Source organism: Chrysochloris asiatica, unplaced genomic scaffold (genome assembly GCF_000296735.1).
Source record: "Chrysochloris asiatica unplaced genomic scaffold, ChrAsi1.0 scaffold00319, whole genome shotgun sequence".
Lineage (NCBI taxonomy): Eukaryota > Metazoa > Chordata > Mammalia > Afrosoricida > Chrysochloridae > Chrysochloris > Chrysochloris asiatica.
In genome coordinates this window covers 1,097,800-1,121,546 of record NW_006408837.1, presented here as the reverse complement: position 1 = coordinate 1,121,546, position 23,747 = coordinate 1,097,800, and the positions used below count along the sequence as shown (strand labels likewise).

The following is a 23,747-nucleotide window of genomic DNA, read 5'->3' as shown; positions in this document are numbered from 1 at the left end:
TTATCAATTGTGGCACCAAGGCTCTTGGACTTAGATGAGGATGCTGGAAATTCAGATTCAGGGAGACGGAGGCCCCTACAGCTGTAGGGTGCATTGGATGGCTCCTGTGCCCAGAGCTGGGTGGGAAGGGAGTTGGCCGGGCAGGAGTCCCTCGGAGGTGAGGTTCACGAGTAGCCACTATGTCAGGTGAGGATGGACTGTCCTCTCAGTGCTGCACTGAGCCCCCTCTCACTCCTGGGGTCTCGGGTCTAGACAGGTGCTCCATCTGCCGCATGAGTGTTTAGCACCAGGTGTGTGTCGTGAAGAGGAGGCAGGAACAATACCATAGCAGGATCTTGATGACACATATGCCCTCCTGGGACATGGTGTGTGGGAGGGGGCACAATCTGTGTGCCTCCCCAGTCATTTGGAGGGTTTGAAGGAGTGCAAGGGTCAGCTGAACCCCATCACACTGAAGCCTGGGGCAGGGTTGAAGGCAGCTGCCCCCCCTCCCCCAAAGAGGCCCACCTACACCAGGGTGTCCAGGATGTCAGGGGCGGCTGTTGAGGCAAACTCAAACTCAGGCCTTGAGGACCCTCTCAGGGCAGGGTGAGTGCCCAGCCGTGTGGGCCTACTCTGTCCAGTACTGGGGCCACCTGACCTCGCAGGATTTGGAAGATGCTGCTGCGTTGAGATCATTAATTAGCCCTTCTCCCTGCCCCATCCCGGACTCCCCACACACGTGGCGCCCTGCAAAAACCAAGCAGCTTCCTGTTTTTACTGGATTTGAGGGGCACACTAGGGGCATCTCTTGTATGCTGGGATTCAGAGATTCTCTGCAGACAGAGAGGAGGTCACTTGTGGGTCCCACGAGGACGCCCTGGCCTGAAGCAGTGTGACATGGGGACAAAGCGGCTGCTCTGGGTACCGCTGGCTCTTGTGTGTGGTGTGGGTGTGTCCATCTGATGCCCACTAAGCCCAGGGTTCCGGGGCGTCACCCATAGAAATTCTTGGATGACCCTCTGGTCAGGAAGGGCTGGACTCTTCCGGCAATGAAATAGCACCTACAGGGAGGCGGGCAGCGAGCATTGCCCAAAGCTGGCACTGATGTGGAGTAAATGGTAGGGATCCCACGCTGTGTGTGGGACGGCTCACCCACACATGCACACAGACATTGCTGTTAGGAGTACCCACACCCTAGGCAGACAGTCCCTGGTCCTTCCGTCCTGGGTGTCTCAGAGCCCCTGGTTGGCACAAATGGTGGACACACTAGATTGTTCACTGAAAGGCTGGAGGTTCAAGTCCACTTAGAGGTGCATCAGAAGAAAGGACTGGCAATCAGTTGCTGGAAAGCCAGCCGTTGGAAAGCCTGCGGAGCCCAGTTCTACTCTGGCACACAGTGGGACTCTGAGTCGGGTGACACCAGGCAACTGGCCTAGGCTCTCTGGATTCCTCTTCCTGTTGGAGGCGAGAGTGTGTCTGTGTCTGTATTCCTTTCCCGCTGTCCAGGTCGTCCCGGACCTGGCCTGCAGTCAGCCTCAGGATGGGGGAGCCAGGAGCCACCAGAAGGGTCTGTGGGGCTCAGTGGTCTCAGCTGGGTTTGCTGGACCACACCCCACAGTGTGACTGGTAGCATGACCCGTGGCCCCGGGGAACAATGGCTGTCCCCTCACTGGCTGAGCCTTGATGTTGGCATTTGGGAATAGACCCAGGGTCCTTGCTGGGTTGTCTCAGTGCATGGTTGACCCTCCATGCATAGTGCTGTTGGCATGGGCTCCCCAGGCAGAGGTGGGCAGAGCAGCACCCCTGGAGAGGGAGGTGGGAGCCTGTGCTGGTGGATGAGTGGTGGGAGGAATTGGGGACTTGATAGGCGTGAAGGATGGCTCAGGCAGAGATGTGCTCTGCTGGCTGTGGGAGCCATGGCAGGCTATGGAGCAGGGGAGGTGCTGTGTGTATTTGTAACATCTATCCCCTTGGCCTGAGCTCTGTGGGGTGTGAGGGGACACTGCCTGCTGGGTCCAAATGGACAACTCCCCAGACACTTGAGACCTTAAAAGTAGCCATGGTTAGAAACTGGACCAGCAGGCCAGGGGCCAACCCTGTCATAGAGCCAGGGAGCTGCCTCCCTGGGCCCACAAGAGAAGACTCCCATGGCCCACGCCTGCCTCTGGCTGTGGCTGTCCAGTTGTTCTTGAGTGCCGTTGAGTTGGTTCTGACTCATAGTGACCCAGTACAGGGTTTCTGAGGAGCAGCTGGTGAGTTTGAACTGCCAACCTTGCTGTTCAGACTGACCTTGCATTCCACTGCTCATCCTATGTCTCCACACCAAGAACACCAAAGCTGTCCAGTGGCATGCTGTAATTCCACTGGTGTGTCCCTGGCAGAGACAGGTGATACCCATCTGAGGCCCTCTCCCCCAACCTCTGAGCCCCTGACTTGTCCTGCTTGTCCTATCTGATTTCCACACGTCTTGAGACCTCGGCCCTGCTGTGACCACCCTGGTACAGATGACAGGACCTGGGTTAGCATGGTGACCTGCCTGATAATGCCCCCCCGCCACTGTCATGTGGTCTCTCTGGAGTGACCTCGGTCCCCTTCTGATGACAGTGGGGTTTCCGTGTGGAATGTGGACTTTGCCCTTGCTGATGGAACTAACATTGCAGTGGCCCTGAGCTGATGCCCAGGTCTGGCCATTCCTGGGGAGGGGGGACTAGGGAGGTGCCTGGGTGGGAATCAGTGAGAATCGGAGAGGTGGGCCTTGGCTGAAGAAGAGCTGAGAGTACAGGGCGTGGGGTCGCAAAATTGCAAGGAGAGGAAGGAGTTGTCTGTGGGGTCAGAGGGCAGGGGCTCAGGCCTGCCTGAGGTCCCTGGGATGGGAGCTTGTTGTGTGTGTTTGTGTGTGTGTCACAGTGGGTGGGATCTATCCCTGGGTGGTCTGTGTGACTTTGGGCCTTTAGTTAACCTCTCGGAGCTTGGTTTTTTAATTTGGCCAGCTTGACGTTCAAACGCCTGCCCCCTCCTCCCGCCCTGCCGCTGCGTGCCTGTAAAGTTGGGTGACTTTGGACACTTGGCTTCGGGGACCAAGGTGGGCCTGGCCACTGGGGAGGGGGTGACTTCATTGGGAGGGTGCCTCAGGGAGACCTCATGGTTGGGGAGGGGGTCGCCCTGAGCCCCACCCCACCTGTCCATAGTATGAAGGGACTTCAAAGTGAAGGAGAACAATTAATTCATGAAGGACTTGGTAAACAGTAAACTGCTGTTTCAGAGAATCTAACTTTCACTTGGTAGAGAAGTTCCAGAAATTAGATCTGGAGCCATTTGAAACCTGACATTTCTTCTGAGAGCCAGGGGCTCAGAGCTTCTCCCAGAGCAGAGAAGCTGGCATGGTTCCTAATATAGGGCAACCCCTGCCCCCAACCTTTCAGAGAATGAACATGTCTTTTTAGCATCCAGAGTAAACATAAGAAAAGATTCAGTAAAGGACCAAACTCACTTCCGACCCCTAGCAACCCTGTGAGACAGAACTGCCCCATGGGGTTCACAAGGCTGTCAATCTTTACGGAAGCAGACGGCCTCATCTTACTTCCTTGCAGCCACTCAGTGGGTCCGAACCACTGACCTTTTGATCGGCAGCCAAACAATATAACCACCACTCCCTCAGGGCTCCTTGGATTCAAACTGGTTTATGAGATTCTCTTGGTCCTGGTGTCAGGGGCTGGCAGACTCCTGGGGGAGCGCCTCCAGGTGGAGAGCCACGGGACAACAGGGTCCTTGTGAGATCCAGTGTGGGTGTTAGAAGGGGTCTGGTAGGGGGGGAGGTGGGCGGCAGAGAGCATGCAAAGTGGACTTCAGATGTTCTCAGGAGCTCACCACTAGGTGGTCTTCCAGATTTCTGTGGTTGTGAGACAAGCAACCCGAAACTCTCATGGCATAAAACAGCCCTCTGTTCCGTTCTTGGGCTCTGCGGGTATAAAGTCAATGGGATCACAGGGAGGAAGTCTTGTCTCTGCCCCACAATGTCTGCATCATGGTGACATGGCAGATAGGCGGGGGTCACCTGGAGGCACTGTGGGCCCCATACCTGGTGGTTCTACCAGCCAAAGCACCTCCGTGTGGCCTCAGCCTGCGGTTGCTTCCTCACATCTTGGTGGCTGGGTCCCAGGAACGTCTTAAGAAAGTGAGGCCGAAGTGTGTGGCGTTCGGAGACATCACATGGTGTCATGCCTGTTGTATTCTGTTGGGGGAGGGGTCTCAGAGCCCCCAGTGACAGGAGCAGGACATCACATGGGTGGGGCTGGGGCTGCTTCTTTGGTGATGCTGCCACCTCAGGCAGTTGTAGCAACAACCCTGTGAGGAATTCTAAGGGACAAGTCAGAGGACAGGGTTCCAGAAGGAGCTGGGGGGGGGGGAGGGCACCTCGAGATGCTGAGGTATGTGGATGAAGGTGGCCGGTGGTGGTGGTATGTTGTGGAGTCGGTTCCAATTCATAGCAACCCTGTATAGGGTTTCCAGGGCTGTAAATCTTTATAGGAGCAGAAAGCCTCCTCTTTCTCCAGAAGAGCAGCTGGTAGTTTCGAACTGCTGACCTTGCAGTGAGCAGCCCATCTTGTGACCCACTGCGCCACCACATGCTGTTGGAAGGGGCTCTGAAACACAAACACAAATGTACTACCCAGCATGCTGTGTGCCAGAGAAGACGTGCGCTGGTCCCACCAGCTGAATGAACACTTGCTGGGTCACCCTGAAGGAGCCCTGGTACTGCAATGGATTAAGTGATGGGCTCATAACCTAAAGGTCGGCAGTTTGAACTCACCAACTGCCCCTCAGGAAAAAGATGAGGTAGTATGCCCCGGCAAAGATGTGCAGCCTCTGAAACCCTGTGGAGCAGTTTTCTTCTGTCCTACAGGTCGCTGTGAGTCAGAATCGACAAGACTTTGGTTCTGGGTAGGGTCACTCTGAGGGGGAAGGTGGGCTCCACACAAGTCCTGGTCTTTTCTGTCATCACATATGCACACGAAATACGGACAATGAAAACACTAGCTCTAAGGAGCTCTGGTAGTATAGTGGGTATGAGTCAGGCTGCTAATTTCACGGTCAGCAGTTCAAACCTACCAGCTGTTCCGCGGGAGAAAGATGAGACTTTCTGCTCCCGTAAAGATTTACAGCCTCAGAAACCCTATACACTTTGAGTCAGAACCAACTCTATGGCAGGCATATCACCAAAGAACTGATCCATTCAAATGGTGGTGTTGTGGTTGTCAGGCGCTGACCATGGTTCTGACTCGAATGACCCTATGCACAGCAGAACGAAACACTGCCCAGTACTGTACCATCTTCTGAGTTGTTGCCAAGTTTGAGCTCATCACTGCTGCCACTGTGCCAATCTATCTTGTTGGGCATCTTTCTCTTTTTCCCTAACCCTCGACTTTACCAACCATGATGTCCTTTTTCAGGGACTGGTCCCTCCTGATAATGTGTCTGAAGTATGAGAAATGAAGTCTCACCATTGTGGTTCTGGCTACACTTCTTCCAAGACAGATTTGTTTGTTCTTCTGAAAGTTCAGATTACTTTTAATAGTCTTCTCCAAAACCATAATGCAAATGCATCAACTTTTCTCCAGTCTTCCTATTCATTGTCCAACTTTCACAAACATATAAGGTTATTGAAAAATACCATGGCTTGGGTCAGGCACCCAACCTTAGTTCTCAGATTGACATCTTTGCTCTTGAACACTTTAAAGAGGTCTTGTGCAGCAGATTTGCCTAATGCAATAAATAAGTTGTTTGATTTCTTGATTGCTGCTTGCATGAGTGTTGATGGTGGATCCAAGCAAAATGAAGTCTTTGACAATGTCCATTTTTCTCCATAACATCATGATGTGATCTTTTGATCCACTTGTGAGGCTTTTCCTTTTCTTTATGTTGAGGTGGAATCTATACTGAAAGCTATAGTCTTTCCTTTTTATCAGCAAGTATTTTAAGTTCTTTTCACTTCCAGCAAGCAAGGTTGTATCATCTGCAGATCACAGATGACTAATGAGTTTTTTTCCAATCCTAATGCCATGTTCTTCATGTAATATAGCTTCTAGAATTATTTGTTCAGAATACAGATTGAGTAAATATGGTGAAAGAATACAACTCTGGCTAACATGTTTCTTGGTTTTAAACCATTCCGTGTCCCGTGCTCTGTTTGAAGTGCTGCCTCTTGGTCTATGTATATAGTTGAGGTTTCTCATAAGCACAATGAGTGTTCCTTGCAATGTTGTCTATGGACTTCTCATGATCCACACAGTTGAAAGCCTTTGCATAGTCAATAAAGCACAGGGAAACATCTTTCAGGTGTTCTCTGCTTTCAGCCAAGTTCCATCTGACGTCCTCTTGTCCCATGTCCTCTTCTGAATCTGACTTGAATTTGTAGCCATTTCCTGTCAATGTCCTGTTGTAACCAGTTTTCATCTTCATCAAAAGTTTACTTCCATGGCATAGTAATAATATTTTTCAGTGATTTCTGCATTTTATTGGGCCATTTCTCTTTGGAATGGGCACAAATATGGATCTCTTCCAATTGGTTGGCCAGGTAGCTGTCTTCCAAATTTTTTGGCAGAGATGAGTGAGCAATTTCGGAGCTGCATCAGTTGGCTGAAAGATTTCAATTTGTATTCTGTCAAATCCTGTTGTTGATAAGTGTTGTTGAATCAATTCTGACTCATAGTGGCCCTATGTATAGGGTCTTCAAGGAGCGGCTGATGGGTTTGCACTGCCGACCTTTCAGTTAGCAGTTTAGTGCTTATCCTGCGTCACCACACCAGGATTCCTGTTAATTCCTGGAACCTTGTTTTTGCCAATGCCTCCAATGCACCTTGGACCTCCTCCTGCAGTCCCATCAGTTTTTGATCATGCGTTACCTCTTGAGCTGGATGAACATCAACCATTTCATTCTGATTCACTGACTGTGTGTGTTCCTTCCATTTCTGCATCCTTCAATACTCTGCCCGAGAATCCTTCAGTATTACAAGTCGAGGTTTGGCATTTTTTCTTTAGTTCTTTCAGCTTGAGAAATGCTGAGCATGTTCTTCCTTTTTGGTTTTCTAATTCCAGGTCTTTGCACATGTCATTATAATACTTGACTTTGTCATCTTGAGTTTCAGAGTCTTTCCTCTGACATCCCTTTTTGTCTTTCCTTTCTCTTTTGTCTTTTTAATAACCTTTTGCACTTTTCTCTGTATGATGTTCTTGATGTTATCCCACAATTCTTCTGGTTTTTGGTCTTTGATGTCTAATGCAGCCACTCTTTTCTTGAGATTATGTCAAAGTTCAGGTGGGATATGTTTACGGTCATATTTTAGCTCTCGTGAACTTGTTTTAATTTTCTTCAGCTTCTGCCTGAATTTGCATAAGAACAATTGATGGTCTGTTCCACAGTCTACCCCTGGCCTTCATTTGGCTGATGATAGGCGTTTTTCACAGATGTAGTAGACTTGATTTTAGTGTATTCCATCTGGTGAGGTCCATGTATATAGTCATCTTTTTATGTTGTTTAAAAAAGTATTTGCAATGAAGAAGTCATTGGTCTTGCATCTCTAGCATCACTTCCATCGCCAAGGCTGTATTTTCCAACTTCTGATTCTTCCTCTTTGTTTCCAGCCTTTGCGTTCCAATCACCAGTAATTAACAGTGTATCTTGATTGCTTGGTAAAGTGGAAGGTCAGGAAAAAGAGGAAGGCCATGAACGAGATGGATTGGCTCAGGAGCAGCAGTGATGGGCTCAAGTGTACCAGCACCTGTGAGGCTGGTGTAGGACCAGAGGCCGAGGTTCTGAGAGGAGCATTTGGAAGGTGGCCAGTTAGGAACATGAGTGGACGTTGTCATACCCTCTCTTCCATTCTGCAAACACTGGGGCCCAAGCCCTGTGTCCAGTTCATGGGACCTAAGACAGAGCAGAGCTGATGGCTGTCTTGTGGGGCAGGGCCTAACCCCTCCTCCCCTTACACACAGCTGGCAGGCCAGAAACACAGAGAGTGTTCACAGAGGCTGCACCTACCACTCGTCTGTCTGTGTGTCCTACTGTGTGTCATCTGTCTGTGTGTCCTACTGTGGTGGCTTGTGAGTTGCTGTGATTCTGAAAGCTATGCCACCTGTATTTTAAACACCAGCAGGGTCACCCATGGTGGACAGGTTTCAGATGAGCTTCCAGATGAAGACAGACTAGGGAGAAAGAGTGATGAACTGCTTCCGAATCTTTAGTCACTGAACACCTTATGAATAGCAGAGAAACACTGTCAGATATAGTGCCTGAAAATGAACCCCTCAGGTTGGAAGGCACTCAAAATATGACTGGGGAAGAGCTGCCTCCTCAAAGTAGAGCTGACCGTGATGACATGAATGGAGTAAAGCCTGTGGGAGACAAGCCTGCGAGACAACAGCAGGCAAGGATGTGGAGACAGGGTCCCTACAGGTCTGAGCCCGGAGCTCACTTGCCTTCCTGCTTGGGGTGGTGTCCACCCCACCCCCACCCCTGCCATTGGCCGGGAGCTCCCTGGCTCTGTGTCCTGGTTGGTCCCTAGCTAGCGCTTAGCACAGGGTGGGTCCTCATGCCTCTCGATTGAACTGAGGAACTGAATGTGCGCTTTGCTCTAGCATCAGAACTGCCAGGTCTGCAGCATGGGGGCAGTCAGGCCGAGGAGCCCACTCTGCCTACGGCCTCTCTAGAGAGCAGCTGCCTGGCTCTTGGTTATAATTAGCAGGCAGCCATAAGTAGGTTGGGAAGGAAGCTGGTCTCACCACGTGGTTTTGTGTGAATCCCCTACAAGTGACACTGGGGGAGGGGCCAGGCCACTCTGAAACCCAGGGTCACCTAGACTCAGAGTTCCCAGGACAAGGAGCCCCACCCCAGGAGGCAGGGCACAAATGGGGAAGGTCGTGTGTGGCAGGACACACTTGCCCTGGGATCCAATTCCATATTTAGAATATTCCTCTTAAGACGCCAGTAGCTGAGCTGGCTGAGGGAGCCGGGGCTCTGTAGTGTCAAAGTGGAGTGGTCTCCAGGAACTCCTGCGGATAAATGTTCTAACCATTTTGAAACCTTGAAACATGTTTATAGTTTACAGTTACGATGCTACGACATTGTAACATTACATTGCTACCTGAAGCGTGAACAGTGTTGTGTATGAGGTGGCTAGAGTCAGAACTGATTTGAGGGCACCTAACAATGGCAATATTTCTCCCATGGAATGCCTGGTGGGTCCAACCTTTTCGATTAGCATCTGCGCATGTAACCACCACACTGCAGACCTGACCTGCGAAAATGGGGATGTTAGGACAGCAAGCAGGCAGAGCTCCTCACAGTGCAGTAGAGGCATAAGGAAGGAAGCCCAGTCCAAACTCACCACTGGCCACGTGCATCTGAGCTGCAGAGAAAACCTGGCGTCCTCCTTAGTCATGACTGCAGTGTCTGTTTCACACCACCAGAGGGCAGTAGCTCCATGATTTGGCCCTACACCTGAACCCCTGAAGGTGGTCTTAAGATTGCCTGCTCCCTCCACCTCAATAAAAGCCAAATCCTTATACCCGACCATGACCCATAGCATCGCATGTGTGTCATGGCAGAACTGCTTCATGGGGTTTTCGTGACTGTAACCTTTACGGATGCAGATGGCCAGGTATTTCTTTTGTGGCATGGCTGTGTGGGTTCAATCTGCCCAGCTGTAGGCTGGCACTTGAGTGGCCACCCAGGGGCCTCAGGGCTGCCCCAGGGGGTGGAATTGGGTGGGAAACCCTGTCCTCGGGGTAGGACATAGTTCTTCATGTCATTCTTCCCAGACCAGCTAGCTGTCTTCAGGAGTCAGACACTGGCCCCATCATGCCCTGTATTTTTGGGAAGGATAGCAGCTACTGTTTACTGAACTCCTGGTGTAGTGTGTGGCGCTGCAGGGCAATGTGCTGACTTCGAAATTGCTTTAACCTATACAGGGTCACTATGGATCAGAATCAATTGGGGGGACGGTGGCGGGTTGGTGTTGAGGTCCAGCTGCGTCTCTCTGCTTGGAGGGCCTGTCTTGCTGTGAGTTTGCTGTTGTTAAAAGTGACCACAGCTTTTGTGGCTGAAACAACACACAGTTACCATGTTCCAGTTCTGGAGATCTGGTGGGTCTTGGGGCACGGCCACTAAGGTCCCCAACTTGCCTTTTTTTTCCTGTAGTGTCCCAGCCGCAGGTGGCCCCCGGCACCCTGGAGAAGCCGCCCAGCACTGCGGTCCTGTGTCACACCTGCGGGGCCGTGTGCAAGGGTGAGGTGCTTCGTGTGCAGAAGAAGTTTTTCCATATCAAGTGCTTTGTCTGCAAGGGTGAGTCTGAGACTCCAGAACATTCTTTGCAAGTCCAGAAACTCCGTGTAGTGTGTGAGCTTTTCAGTGTAGCCTTTGTTCCTGGCAGGGAGGGGGCTTATGGGTGGGGACTGCCAAGGGGGGGGTCCCTTCACCCTGAGTTCAGAGCCTGGGAGGAGAGCCAAGTGGCCCCCTGGGTGCGGTGGACAGAAGGCAAAGTCTGTATCCAGAAGACAGAGACCACAGAGCCCCTAAGACCACAGGCGGTCCCTCCAGGGTGAGGAGAGAGTACCCACATTCATTCAGATGAGACCAGATCTGCCTTGATGTTCTCCTGATGCCTTGCCACAAATACCACAAGGGGGGCTTTTAAGGAACAGGCGTTTATTTTCTTGTAGTCTGAACTCAGGGCACAAGAAGGTTCCGGGGGAAAGTCCTCGTCTAAGCTTCTCCATCATTCTTCTCAGCTCCTCAAGGAGTCTTTTTTCTTGTTTTTGAAGGGCAAATATACACATCGACTGCAGCAGGTTCAACATCTCATAAACCGTAAGGTGAATCTGAATCAGATGCAGTCATTTGACTTTTTAAAAAATTTACTTACAGCAAATTTTTATTATACACACAGTCTATCTTTTTGTAGATAAATTGGACAACTCAATTTCAGAAAACCAACACTCAAATCCTGCCTGTTATTTCAATATTGAGAGCAACGTAACTTTGTGGGCAGTGTTTCATTTATTTAGTTCTTGCCCTGGATTTTCCATGTTGCTGCCTAACCCGCTTCTCATTTAATTATCGTTTGTAACAATGTTTACATTTCAGTGACTATAAAGTCATTATGATGGCTGTGTATTACTCAGTCATAATAAAGTCCATCCCTTCCCAATGTATGTTTAATTCATTGTCATCAGTAACATATACAACACATAAGATACTGGTGTGAAGCTGTGGGATAAAACACTGGACCACAAGGTCAGTTTGAACCACAAGGTCGGTGGTTCAAACTCACCAGCTGCTTCTTGGAAATCCTATACACGGTTGTTATGAGTCAGAACCAACTCGATGGCACTTAACTACAACAACAACATATGTATAACATGAACTCCTGATGTGGTGCTGTAGGGTCAGCACTGGACTTTGAACCACAAGGTCAGCAGTTCAAACCCACCCAGCCACTCCTTGGAAATGCTGTACATGGTTGCTGTGAGTCCGAAATGACTTGACGGCACTTAACAACAACTACAATATACATAACATAATAGCACACAACATCTATGATGTATACAAGAAGATTTCAAAAAGTTCATGGAAAAATCAGGTTAAAAGATAATGGAATTTTTCTTCAAACTTTTGAAGTCCTTCATTTATATCATATATGTGTCTGTTGCGGTCAAGGTAGGCGCGCGTGGTCTGTGCCACAGAAAAATCAGTTACTGTGGTGATTCTGTGTGATGAAGCAAGCAAGATTTAATGGATAATTCTGTACCAGTATTCTGGTGGAATTCTTGTGTATGAAAGCACTGGACCAAAAGGTCAGTTTGAACCGCAAAGTTGGTAGTTCAAACTCACCAACTGCTCCTCAGAAACCTTATACAGGGTCATTATGAGTCAGAACTGACTAGACAGCATTTAACAGCAGTATCTTGGTGTGGTACTGTAGGATTACACCACATTGCTAACTACAAGGTTGGTGGTTCAAACCCATCAGCTGCTCCTCAGAAGCCCTATACAGGATTGCTTTGAGTTGGAACCAACTTGATGGCGTTTAACAACTTGGGTCAGAGGTCCTGGTGTGGCTCTATAGGATAAGCACTGGGCTACTAACCACTAGACCTTGTACAGGGTTTCCAAGGAGTGACTGGTAGGTTTGAACTGCCGACCTTGTGGTTTGCAGTCCAGTGTGGATCCTACAACGCTACACTAGGACTCCCTTCACTTCTGAGGACCTTAGATTTCTCAGGCCACTTTAGCCTGGTCTCCCACGGTGTGGATTTGTACAGTCCCCCCCAGTCCCCAGATTTGTACAGTCCCCCCCAGTCCCCAGATTTGCACAGTCCCTCTGAGGCCGTGGTTGTTGGGACTCCAACAGCACTCAGCCCTCTCTGCTGTCCCCAGTGTGCGGCTGTGACCTGGCCGAGGGCGGGTTCTTCGTGCGGCAGGGCGACCACATCTGTGTGCAGGACTACCAGAGGCTGTACGGCACCCGCTGCTTCAGCTGTGACCAGTTCATCGAGGGTGAGGTGGTCTCGGCGTTAGGCAAGACCTACCATCCTGATTGCTTCGTGTGTGCCGTATGCCGGTGAGTGCTCCTCTGGACCCCCCATCAGGCCCCTCCTCCTGCCCCAGCTCACCCTGGGCCCCCCTGACCCTCACCCTGCTTGTTACAGCAGCTTCCCTTTCCTCACTGGGCAGCTCAGTGCTGGGGGCAGCCATGTCTGGCTGCATGGCAGGGACCCACTCAGGGGACTCTCAGCCTGTCCAGGTTCCGTGCTGGTGGCCAGAGGCATGCTCTCGACGTTTCCCAGGAGGCACCCATCTATCCCTCTGTCTGTCTCACCCTCTGCTGAGCCTGGAACACCCCTAGGTCTCCTTTGCCCTGTCCGCTGTCTTTCTTCCCCACCCCCTGCATGGACCTGCTCGGGCCACCCCAGCCCTCACTTCCCATGGCCTCCGGCCTCCCCTGGCATCTCCATGGTCCTGTAGGCTGTGACCTGGCCACACGTTATCCTTGTCCTCAGCAGGTCTCCTCAGTGACCCTGCAGGTCTCAGCTCTCATGCGCTGTCCACACCACCCCCTAGCCACCTGAGCTCCAGATGCTGCCAGACCCCTGGTCTCTCCACGTCCCTGACCGTCAGTCTGCCCACAGCATGTGCTGGGACCAACCTGCCTCAGCGTCCATGCCGTGCACCCACCTCTGCCTCTCCTCTCACCTCTGACCTCTGGACTCTCTCACTTGTTCCCATGTCTCTAAGAAAGAATCAGCCTCTTTAGCCTGGCTGAAAGGACCCCCCAGTCTGCTCTAGTTCATTCATTTGTTCAACTGTTCATTTACTCATTCATTCAGCCAGATTTTATGAAGCCCCTATGTGTGCCCAGCTCAGACCCCATGGGGCACCTGTCACCCTGGAGAACAGTGCCCCGACACCTCCCTGATAAAACCCAGTAAAATCACTGTCCTGGAGCTGGCTGGACTCATGGGGACCCTACAGGGCAGGGTAGGACAGCCTCATCTGTCTCCTGAGGAGCAACTAGGGGGTTTGAACCACAGACCTCGTGGTTAGCAGGCCAGTGCTTAACCCTCTGTGCTCCCAGGGCTCCTCTGTATCTCAGGCTTGCTAACACTTCTGGTTACCCATTGAGGGGCATGGGGGTAGGGACTGGTACTGGTTTCTGGCATGGAACACACGTGACCCCAGCCCCCTACAGCACGGACAGACAGCTTCTGACCAGGCTGCCGTGACTGGGACTGGACTTACCCGCTTGGACACTGGACAACATGTATGAAACTCCTGCATTCAGACATTGGACTGCAGATAGCTCGGTGCTGAGGAAAGGGAGCAACCCAAGTGAGTTCATGACGCCCCACCTCCCTGCCTGGAGGCAGTGTCTGGGCCACAAAAGTGGAGCATGGTGTTTCCATGGGGTTGAGGGGATGCAGTCGGACAGGCAGAGGCCTCTGGGACTTGTAAGGCAAAGTCCCAGTAAATAGAGAGTGAAGCAGAAACTTAGAGGGCCCTGCACGGTGCAGACGGTGACTATGCTCAGCTAACTGAAGGCTGGAGGGTTGAGTCTGTCTATAAAGCCCTGGTGATCTGGTTCTGAAAACTCAGCACTGAAAACTCAGTAGAGCACAGTTCTACTCGGACAGATACAGTCTGCATGAGTTAAAATCAGTTCGATTTATACACACACAGAGACAGCTACAGAGATCTCAGGGGAACCAGTCCCTGGAAAAGGACATCATGCTTGGTCAGTGAAAAAGAGAAAGACCTCCAACAAGGTGGATCGGCATAGTGACAGTAGCAATGGCTGAAGCAAAGCTGCAATTCCGAGGATGATGTAGGACCAGGCCGATTTGTCCTACTGTGTATAGGGTTGTTATGATTTAGCACCAACTGGGTGGTATCTTACAACAGCCCCCACTGCCAAGTCTAAAAACAAGTCTCAAACAGATCATGCTGATCCACAAATAGTCTGTCTGTCAACACAGAGCCCAAGAAAACCCAGCTTTCATCCACATGAAATCTACAAGGTCCAACATCCAATGAAAATTTACTAGTCATGAGAAGAAACTGCGTAATATCACTCGTAGCCAGGGAGAAAAGAAATCAGTTAACGAAATAGACCCAGGAATAAAAGCCATGTGAAACGGGAAGACAATGGCTTTAAAAACATCCACTGTAAATAGGTTTAGATTGCAAAGCTGTTTGAACTGCAAGGTTGCTGGTTCAAGCTCACCAGTTGCTCCTTGGAAACCCTATACAGGGTCGCTATGGGTTGGAATCCACTCAATGGCACTTAACAACAACAACAAAGGAAAATATAAACATAAGAGGGAGAGATATGGAACATATAAAAAGATGGAACTTATAGAGATTGCAAAGCCCATGCTTGAGATGGAAAATGTTCTTAGGAGGAATCAGCAATAGATGAGCTATTGCAAAAGATCTGCAAACGTGAAGACGTAGCGGCAGAAACTATTCAAACGGAAGCAGATATATATATATATATATATATTTAAAAAAAAAAAAAGACTGATACGAACCCCGAAAAGGGTAGGGAAGGGGACAGTCATAGTTAAGGTTTTGTGTCCATGTGCCTGGGCCAGGATTCTGGTGGTTTGCTCTTATAGTTGTAGTGACCCCCCCCCCCATGATGAAATCTGATACAGTGTAAACACTTCCATGATGAGCTCTGCTATGAGCAACCAATCAACTGAAAGGAAGTTTCCTTAGGGGCGTGGCCTTCAATGCCTTGTATCTTATAAGAGATACATGGAGGAAGAACTGAGGCAAGGAGAGACCTCCTACCACCAAAGAGTGGAATGTGTCCTTTGGACCTGGAATCCCCGTACTGGGAAGGTCCTGTTGTTGTTAAGCTGCATCAACTTGGTTCTGACTCCTAGCGATCGTGTATAGGGTTTCTGAGGAGCAGGTGGGTTTGAACTGCTGACCGTGGGGTTTGAAGTTCAGTGCTAATCCTACAGTCCCACACCAGGAGGCCATGAAACTCCCAGACCCAGGGCAAGTTTGATGCCAAGATGCATGGAGAGCTCCAAGGAACATTGGGCCTACAGATACCAAAAGGAAATGAAGACCTCTCCCCAGAAATGGTGCTCCAAAGTCGGACTTCTCGCCTCCTGCACTGTGAGGAAATACATTTCTGTTTGTTAAAGCCATTTCCTTGTGGTATTTCTGTTACAGCAGCACTGGAGAACCAAGTCAGGAGTCAGAGGAAAGGCAGGCTGCATGCTAGACAGTCTTCAAGTGGTTCTCCAGCCTGGAGAGCGAGGAAGGAAAGAGGCTCCGTGTGTGGGGGCAGCAGGTAATGGGGATGGACAATCACCATGCTTCCCGATAAGCAAGTGGCCTGCTCTTAGCCCACCACCAGATACCTGTCAGACAGCCAAGAGGGACAGTCTGAGGGCGGCCGGCAGGTGGGCTGACCCTCTGCTATCTCCCACCCAGCATGCTCTAGGCAGCCTCAGAATATAATAAATAACCCTTATGTGGTCCTCATGACTGAAGCAAGGAGGGTGCAGAATATAAGGGGTACCAGGAAACACAACGATTTGTAGTTGATACAACCTTGCTTGCCCTAAGTGAAGAGGACTTAAAATACTGATGAAGATCAAAGAGCACAGCCTTCGGTATGGATTGTACCTCAGTGTGAAGAAAACAAAACTCCTCACCACTGGATCAATAAACAACATTCTGTTGTCAAGGACTTCATTCTTCTTGGATCAACTACCAACACTCATGGAAGCAGCAGTCAAGAAATCAAACGACGTATTGCATTCGGCAAATCTGCTGCACAAGACCTTTTTAAAGTGTTGAAGAGCAAAGATGTCAGCTTGAGGACTAAGGTGTGCCTGACCCAAGCCATGGTATTTTCCATAACCTCATATGCATGTGAAAGCTGGACAGTGAATAAGGAGGATCGTAGAAGAATTGATGCCTTTGAGTTGTGGTGTTGGAGGAGAATACTGAAAGTGCCATGGACTGCCAAAAGAACCAATAGATCTGTTTTGGAAGAAGTGCAGCCAGAGTGCTCCTTGGAGGCCAGGATGGCTAAGCTTCGTCTCTCATACTTTGGACACATTGTCAGGAGGGACCAGTCACTGGAGAAGGATGTCGTGTTTGGTAAGGTGGAGGGTCAGAGAAAAAGAGGAAGCCCTCCATCGAGATGAATTGGCCAAGTGGCAGCATCGATGGACTCAAGCGTGGTAACAATTGTGAGGTTGGCCCAGGACCGGGCAGTGTTTCATTCTGCTGTGCATAAGGTCACTATGAGTCAGTACCAACTCGATAGCACCTAAAAACAACAACAGGAAATTCAGTAATTAAGAGAGATCACATTTCAATGCAATGCTTAAAAAGATGAAAATGAATCAAAATAAAAATCCAGGGTGGACAAAACTCAAACATTTTGGGGGACAGTTCACCGTGGTTTGGATGGAAGTTGGCGGAGCCTATTCGTTTCCCATTCAACCATTGACGCACAGGCTGCCTTGCGACATCAGCTGCACTCCCTTCAGAGTATCAGCATTCTTCTCACTTTCTTCTGGGTTTCCTGTTTCCATTTGTCCTTCTTGCCTGCTCTTCCAGGCTTTGGTTTTGGGAAAACGCTGCCCTTTACGTCTTGTTGTGAGGAGCACATTACTCATGGGTGTCCCTTCACTTTATAGGCCTGTCTGTTGCTTGACTGACAGGTGATCCTGGGGGAGGGCTCAGCTCCAGGTCTCAGGGCCATATCTCAGCATTCCACCAGTCAATAAAGACCTGATTCGATTGTACACAACCTTGGAATCTGTAAGGGGTTCGAATCCACGTAGACGTGTGCTCCATACGGTTTTCAAGGGCTGACTTGTCAGGATCAGATTAGATTTTGTTCCTTTTCTCCTTCCTTAAAGGTCCAGCTAGGTATAATGTGGAGATCTGTACTCAGAGCTGGATTTCAGTCTGGTTCCAACACCCCCTTGGCTGTGCGTCCCTGGAAAGGTCTATGACTCTATGTAGACATCAGTCTTCTCCATTGTGGGAGAGCTGAATCCTAACTTAGACAAACACCCTAAAGTTATTAAATGAGGCATGCCTGTAAGCTATCCATCACAGGTGTGTGTTCCCTAAGTGGAGCTGTTGCCGTTATTACTGGAGTGAATTGTTACAAAGTCATTATAATGATCCATCATTGTTACCATGATTACAAAGCCATGATGCCATTATCACAAAGCATCATGGTCAGAGGAGACTGGGCATCCCCACAGTAGGACCATGGCAGTACCCGTCTCGGCGTCTCGGAGGCCCTGGTCCCGCCCTCAGTGTCCACTCCATAAGAGGAGGGGCAGTGCCTGGTGTAGCTCCGGTTCCCAACTGTCCTTCCCTGTCTTTCCAGGTTGCCCTTTCCGCCCGGAGACCGAGTGACCTTCAACGGGAAGGAATGCCGGTGTCAGAAGTGCTCCCTGCCCGCCTCGCTGGGCAGCAGTGCCCACCAAGCCCTCCGGAGTAAGTGGGTGCTGGGCAGTGTGGTGGGGAGGGGCTGGCCTTGACCGTGACTGGCAGGGACCTGGCCACACTGGCCCCCGAGGCAGGGATCTGGAATGAATTCTGGTGGCTTCTCAGGAAGGTGACCAGAGTACAGTATTGGACTTGGTTGCTGAACCTTTGCTCAGTCCATTTCCTCCCCTGGGTACCACTCCTGCTTCAGGCCTCCAGCTCCCGAGTGTGCCTCCTACAGGAAGCCTTCCTGGACTTCTGGGTTGGCAGCCAGCACACACACACACACACCTCCGCCCTTCAGGCACGTCCTGAGCCCTGAGCGGGGTCTGAAAGCAATATCACCCAGGAACTAACCAGAGTGTGTGAGCAGCCAGTGCTGCTTAGGTGAAGACGCGGACAATTGCTGCCATGCACGGGACCAGTGCCCACAGACTGCACTAGTTAAGGGATGGAGGGGGAGGTGTGGCCGGGCGGGAGCAGGCGAGCCAGCCTTCTCCAGCCTGGGGCTGTGCCATGTGCTAGGGACAGACCCAGCTGCCCACTGATGTCCACCCCCACCCAGGGGTCTCGAGTAGCTTTGAGTTGGTATCCTTTCACTCTGAAATGTGGTGGAGGATTCCAGGGGAACAAGCTGGAAGGATCTGAAGGAGAACTTCCCATCCAAACACTTCTCCCCAGCTGAAGTGGGCCGAGTCCAGTCCAGCTGAAGTGTAGTTGCTGGCCGAGTTGTGTAGACTTGGCTTCAAAAACAGTGCCAGTACCAGATGCCGCCAAGTCGATCCTGACTGAAGGCGAGCTGAGCACAGCTTCGATCCACAGGGTTTTTGACGGCTGCTTTTGCAGAAGCAGATCGTAGGATGTAGTCAAGGTCATATTTTGACTCTTATGGACCTGTTTTAAAATTTTTGAGCTTCAGTGTGAATTTGCATATGGAGTAATTGATGGTCTCCACAGTCTGCCCTGGCCTTGTTTTGGCCTAATATATGGAGCTTTTCCACCATCTGTTTCCACAGATATAGTCAATTTGATTTCTGTGCATTCCATCTGGTGAGGTCCATGTGTGTAGTTGTCTTTTATGTTGTTTAAAAACAGGTATTTTCAATGAAGAAGTCATTGGTCTTGCAAAATTCTATCATGAGATCGCTAGCATTGTTTCTATCACCGAGGCCATATTTTCCAAATACTGATCCTTCCTCTTTGCTCCCAACCTTTGCATTCCAATCACTAGTAATGATCAATACTTCTTGATTGCATGTTTGATCAATTTCAGACTGAAGAAGTTGGTAGAATTCTTCTATTTCATCTTCACTGGCTTTAGTGGTTGGTGCATAAATCTGAATATTAGTGGTATTAACTGGGCTTCCCAGGCACATGGATATTATCCTATCATAGACAGCGTTGTACCTCATAACTGATCTGGATATGTTCTTTCTGACAATAAATGCAATACCATTCTTCTTCAATTTGTCATTCCCTGCATAGTAAACCATGTGGTTGTCAGATCCAAAATGGCCAATACCAGTCCATTTCAGCTCACTAATGCCTAAGATATCGATGTTGATGCGTTGGTTCATTTCACTTTTGACAAGTTCAAATTTCCCTGGATTCATACTTTGTACATTCCAAGGTGCAGTTATTAATGGATGTTTACAGCAGTTTCTCTTCATTTTGAGTTGTGCCCCATCAGCAAGTGAAGGTACTCAAGGCTTTGCTCCATTCACGTCATCACGGTCAGCTCTACTTTGAGGAGGCAGCTTTTCCCCAGTCGCATTTTGAGTGCCTTCCAACCTGAGGGGCTCATCTTCCGGCACTGTATCTGCTCTTCATTATTTTTCAATATTCAGTATTCTGGTGCTGACAGTGTTCCACTGCTATTCATAAGGTTTTCAGTGACTAAATATTCAGAAGTAGTCTGTCTCTCCTTCTCCCTAGTCTATCTTCGTCTGGGAAGCTCAGCTGAAACCTGTCCACCATGGGTGACCCTGCTGGTATTTTAAATACTGGTGGCATAGCTTTCAGAATCACAGCATCACCCAAGCCATCACAGTACGATAAACTGACAGGAGTGGGAGGTGGGAGGTGCTGGTGAAGGGAAATGCTGAGGGTGTGGCCAGGGAACTGGAGTGAAGCTGGAGAGATTGAAACCAGAGGACAATGCTTCTCTAAAGTTATGCCAAAAGTGTGAGCTGCATTCTGGTTGGGAGCCATAGATGGTTACTGAGTGAGGGAGTGCTGAGGTCAGTTCTAACTGGTAGGAAGATGAGCCTGAGGGGAATAGTTGCTGGCCAGGGTGCAGGGCCTGGGGGAAGGGCGGCAGCCCATATGCAGTGGGTAGCTAGCTGCAGGTGGCCGCCAGTTCACAGGTATGGGGTGGGGTTTGGAGAGGGCAGGGGAGCTATTCAGGTTGGAGTGAAGCTTGGATCTGGAGGCACTAAGTTTCCCTGTTCCACGAAGTGACCCTGAACCTGTTTCTTAGGAACGGGATCGACTTCAGGTTGCTTTGCCCACATCACTGCCAGGAGAATTCCTTCCCCTCACCCCCAGCACCTTTCTTCATGCTGAAGCTTTCCTCAGCCCTACCTGCCTCAACTTCCCTACTGTTGGCCTTGAAGCACAGCCCTGTGGCCCCTGGCTCCCCCTTCCAGCCCCCTGCCCAAATCCAGTTCCAGCGCTGGATGGCACCCTCCTGCCCCAACTCTATACCCCACCGGATGTGTGGCCTGGCTCTGGAGTCAGCATTGGGTGGGTGCTCTGGAGAGCAAGCTGGAGGTGGGAATGTTGGGGACTTGGATTTCTTAGGGAGGCTCCACCCACTGGAGTCTAGCCCCGCCCAGCTGAGGCTTGGAAGGACAACCTGATTGGCCCCTGGGAGACAGAGGCGGGTGTGGCCCCTGCCAGCTACACTTCACACACTTGACCCCTGGGGGTGTGCTGGCAGAGAACAGGATTGGAGTCTTCAGTTCCCCAAGGCCCCGGGGTTGTTGTACTCGGTGTAAGGATGTGCCCCCCTGTGCCTGGGGAAATGGGAGAAGCCCCTTCCTTAAGCATGGCCCTGAGGTTTAAGGAGGGAACAGAGGATCGAGAAAAGATGAAGAGAGTGAGCCTGGGACTGGGAGACCACCACTCCTCTGCCACTTCCGGTTTAGACCTACACTGCCCGTTTTCAAGGGTGACCCGCCAGGTTTGGTTCTGAGCCAGCCCCCCTTCCCCTGAGCTGTGAGTCATGCGTTCCAGCCTTGCGGGGGGCTACAGGGTGGGTCCATCTCACACTTGGCCCCTCAGAATCCTAGCTGATGCAGGGAGACCAGCCGGTACCCCTAGGACCCAGGGCCAGTCAGTGAGGAGCTGAGCCTGGTCCAGTCCTTGCGGTCCCTGAAGAGCGATGGCTATGTGGAACTGGGAGGCTGTTGGAAGGTTCTAGAAGGGTCACTCAGGGGAAGAGGCCCCAATCCTCCTGTTGCTGTTTATGATAAAGCCAGCCGGGGTGGGCAGGGGTCTCTGGTCTGGGAGAGAAAGCTCTTCCCAGTGACCCCTCACAGATTGGGGATACCCCTACGCCGACAACCCTTCCTGCAAGGTTATCACAGGAGACTCCATGGCTTTCTGCCAAGCTCCTCTGAGCTCCAGCATGCAGGGAGGGAAGCCTGCTGTTCCCATGGCGATGGATGCCTCTTCACTGCTACACCTGGCCCCACTGTGAACAAAGCCCACTCCCAGCCCCGGTTTACATGGAGGAGTGGGGGTGTGTGGGGGCTGGCTGTAAGGGTTGAGTCCCTCCTGAAAATCCCAGATACAATGCAGCCGGGACCCTTCCCCCTACCCACCCTGGATCCTGAGTGCCCAGAGGTTGAGACAGAACCTCTGAGGGTCATTCAGGGCTGGGTGGGGAGGGGGAGGCCTGTAGCTGTCAGGACCTCTCCCCGAAATGCAGTGATGTTCAGAGCAGCCCCCCACCCCCAACGCCCCACTTGGCAGGGTTTACTGAGCAAGGTCTCACTTCCAGACCAACATCTATATGGGCTTCACAATCCTTGTAGCCTCTTCACAATCCTTGGGGGAGCACCAAATGATCCCCCACAAAGAGTGTGTCTGCTTTACCTCTGGGAGGAGGGGGGGCGCTAACCACACCTTCAGCCACCCACCCCCACCCTTAACCCAAGCACAGGGGTGTCCCACCCACGTCCTGAAGTTGGGGGTCCTATGCACAGCACAGTGTGGAGCAGCACCCTGCCCTCTGACCTCCTGGGTCATGTTTTCACACAACGGTGACAAACAAATCCTTCTCCAGACATCCCTGGGCGTGTGGGGCCAAACTGACCCCCAGGTATAGAGCTGATGGCAGGTGCCCATGAGGAGCTGTGAAGTGATCAAGAGACTAGAGTGTGTAGACCTGTGACCAGGTGGTCACCCTGCCCCATGGGAGCCTGGATTTAGGAAGGGGGTGTCCTCTTGTCTTGTCCCCAGTCAGCCGTCCCTCTCTCCTTTCTTCCACTCTCCCCCTTCCTCAATATCCATCCTCTCCCTTCTTTCTCCTCCCTGGACATCCAGGTGAGTAAAAGGCGCCCCCATCCTTCACAGCACCCCCCCCCCCAGTCTCATAATCCGAGTCTGGTCTTTGTTTGCTTCCCAGTGGCTGGTGAATTTGTGCGGTGTGATAATTTAGGAAGCGCAGGATTTTGACCAACACTTCTGTGGGCGTTCAATGTGCTTTTCTTTAAAGAAGAAAAATAGGCTTGTGTGATACTACACGTGCCAGCAGCGTGTGCTCAGCCCCGTTACTGGGCGCAGGGCAGCGCTCATGGGTTCACATCTCACTGGTGCTTCCCAGGTCCCTGGTCCACCTCCTTCCCATGCTGGACTGAGGTTCACATGTGCCCTGCAGGGTTGGGGGGACCTGAGCTCAGGGCTGGTCCCTCAGCCAGTCCCAGGTGGGTGTGGGGGCCAAGAGGGACCCAGACTGGGTGGACAGCAGAGCATAAACCACTAATGGGAAGGGGGGGAGATTGGGTGGTGGAGGGAGAGGCCCCCAGGACCAGGGCCTGGCAGACATCCACTGGGCCTAGGCTGGGCATCCAGAAAACCACTGGGGCCTCTCAGGATGCTGACCTCTGTGTCTGTCTGTCCAAGAGGCCATACCCCATGTCCTCAGAGTCCTGGGTCTGCTCAGTGCCACCTCCTCCAAGGAGCCCTCCTGGTGCCCTGAAGGGCAGGGTCTCTGACGATCACACCAGAGCACAGTTCACTCCACAGTTCTACCTTCCAGCAGAGGAGGAAAAGGGGGAACCCAGGGCCCCACCGCCCCGCCATCCGGCACCCCCAGCTCCCCATCCAGGCTGGCATGCAGTTGGTGCTCGATCTGTGTAGGTTTCACTGTCAGTGGTGTACCCTCTCAACCTGTAACGGGGTCTGCCAGTCCCCCGTCCATCTTCTCAGGGCCTCCGTGGGACAGGTGCCCACAAGCCTGCTGGTGCCAGTCTGCTCTGCGCCCTTGGCTGACCTGGCTGGTTCTGAGTATGCCCCGTCTCTCCTGCAGACTGTGGAGGCTGTGGCTCCGAGATCAGGAATGGCCAGTCCCTCCTGGCCCTGGACACACACTGGCATCTGGGCTGTTTCAAGTGCAGAGCTTGTGGGAAGCTCCTCAACGCCGAGTACATCAGCAAGTAAGTGGGGGTCACCCCACATCCTGTCAGAGTTGAGGGGGAGCACAGATACACCAGCATATAAGTGG

General features: G+C 51.3%; 1 protein-coding gene across 1 annotated transcript in view; it reads left to right on the top strand.

Annotated features, from left to right (window-relative positions):
- Window positions 1-9,552: 9,552 nt before the first annotated feature.
- ABLIM2 (actin binding LIM protein family, member 2) overlaps window positions 9,553-23,747 on the top strand; it is a 135,007-nt gene continuing 120,812 nt past the window's right edge. The window contains exons 1-5 of the mRNA XM_006875320.1: window positions 9,553-9,571; window positions 10,178-10,321; window positions 12,416-12,599; window positions 17,916-18,025; window positions 23,553-23,679. Of these exons, the coding sequence (XP_006875382.1) occupies window positions 9,553-9,571; window positions 10,178-10,321; window positions 12,416-12,599; window positions 17,916-18,025; window positions 23,553-23,679 (584 nt within the window). The remainder of the gene's footprint in view (window positions 9,572-10,177; window positions 10,322-12,415; window positions 12,600-17,915; window positions 18,026-23,552; window positions 23,680-23,747) is intronic.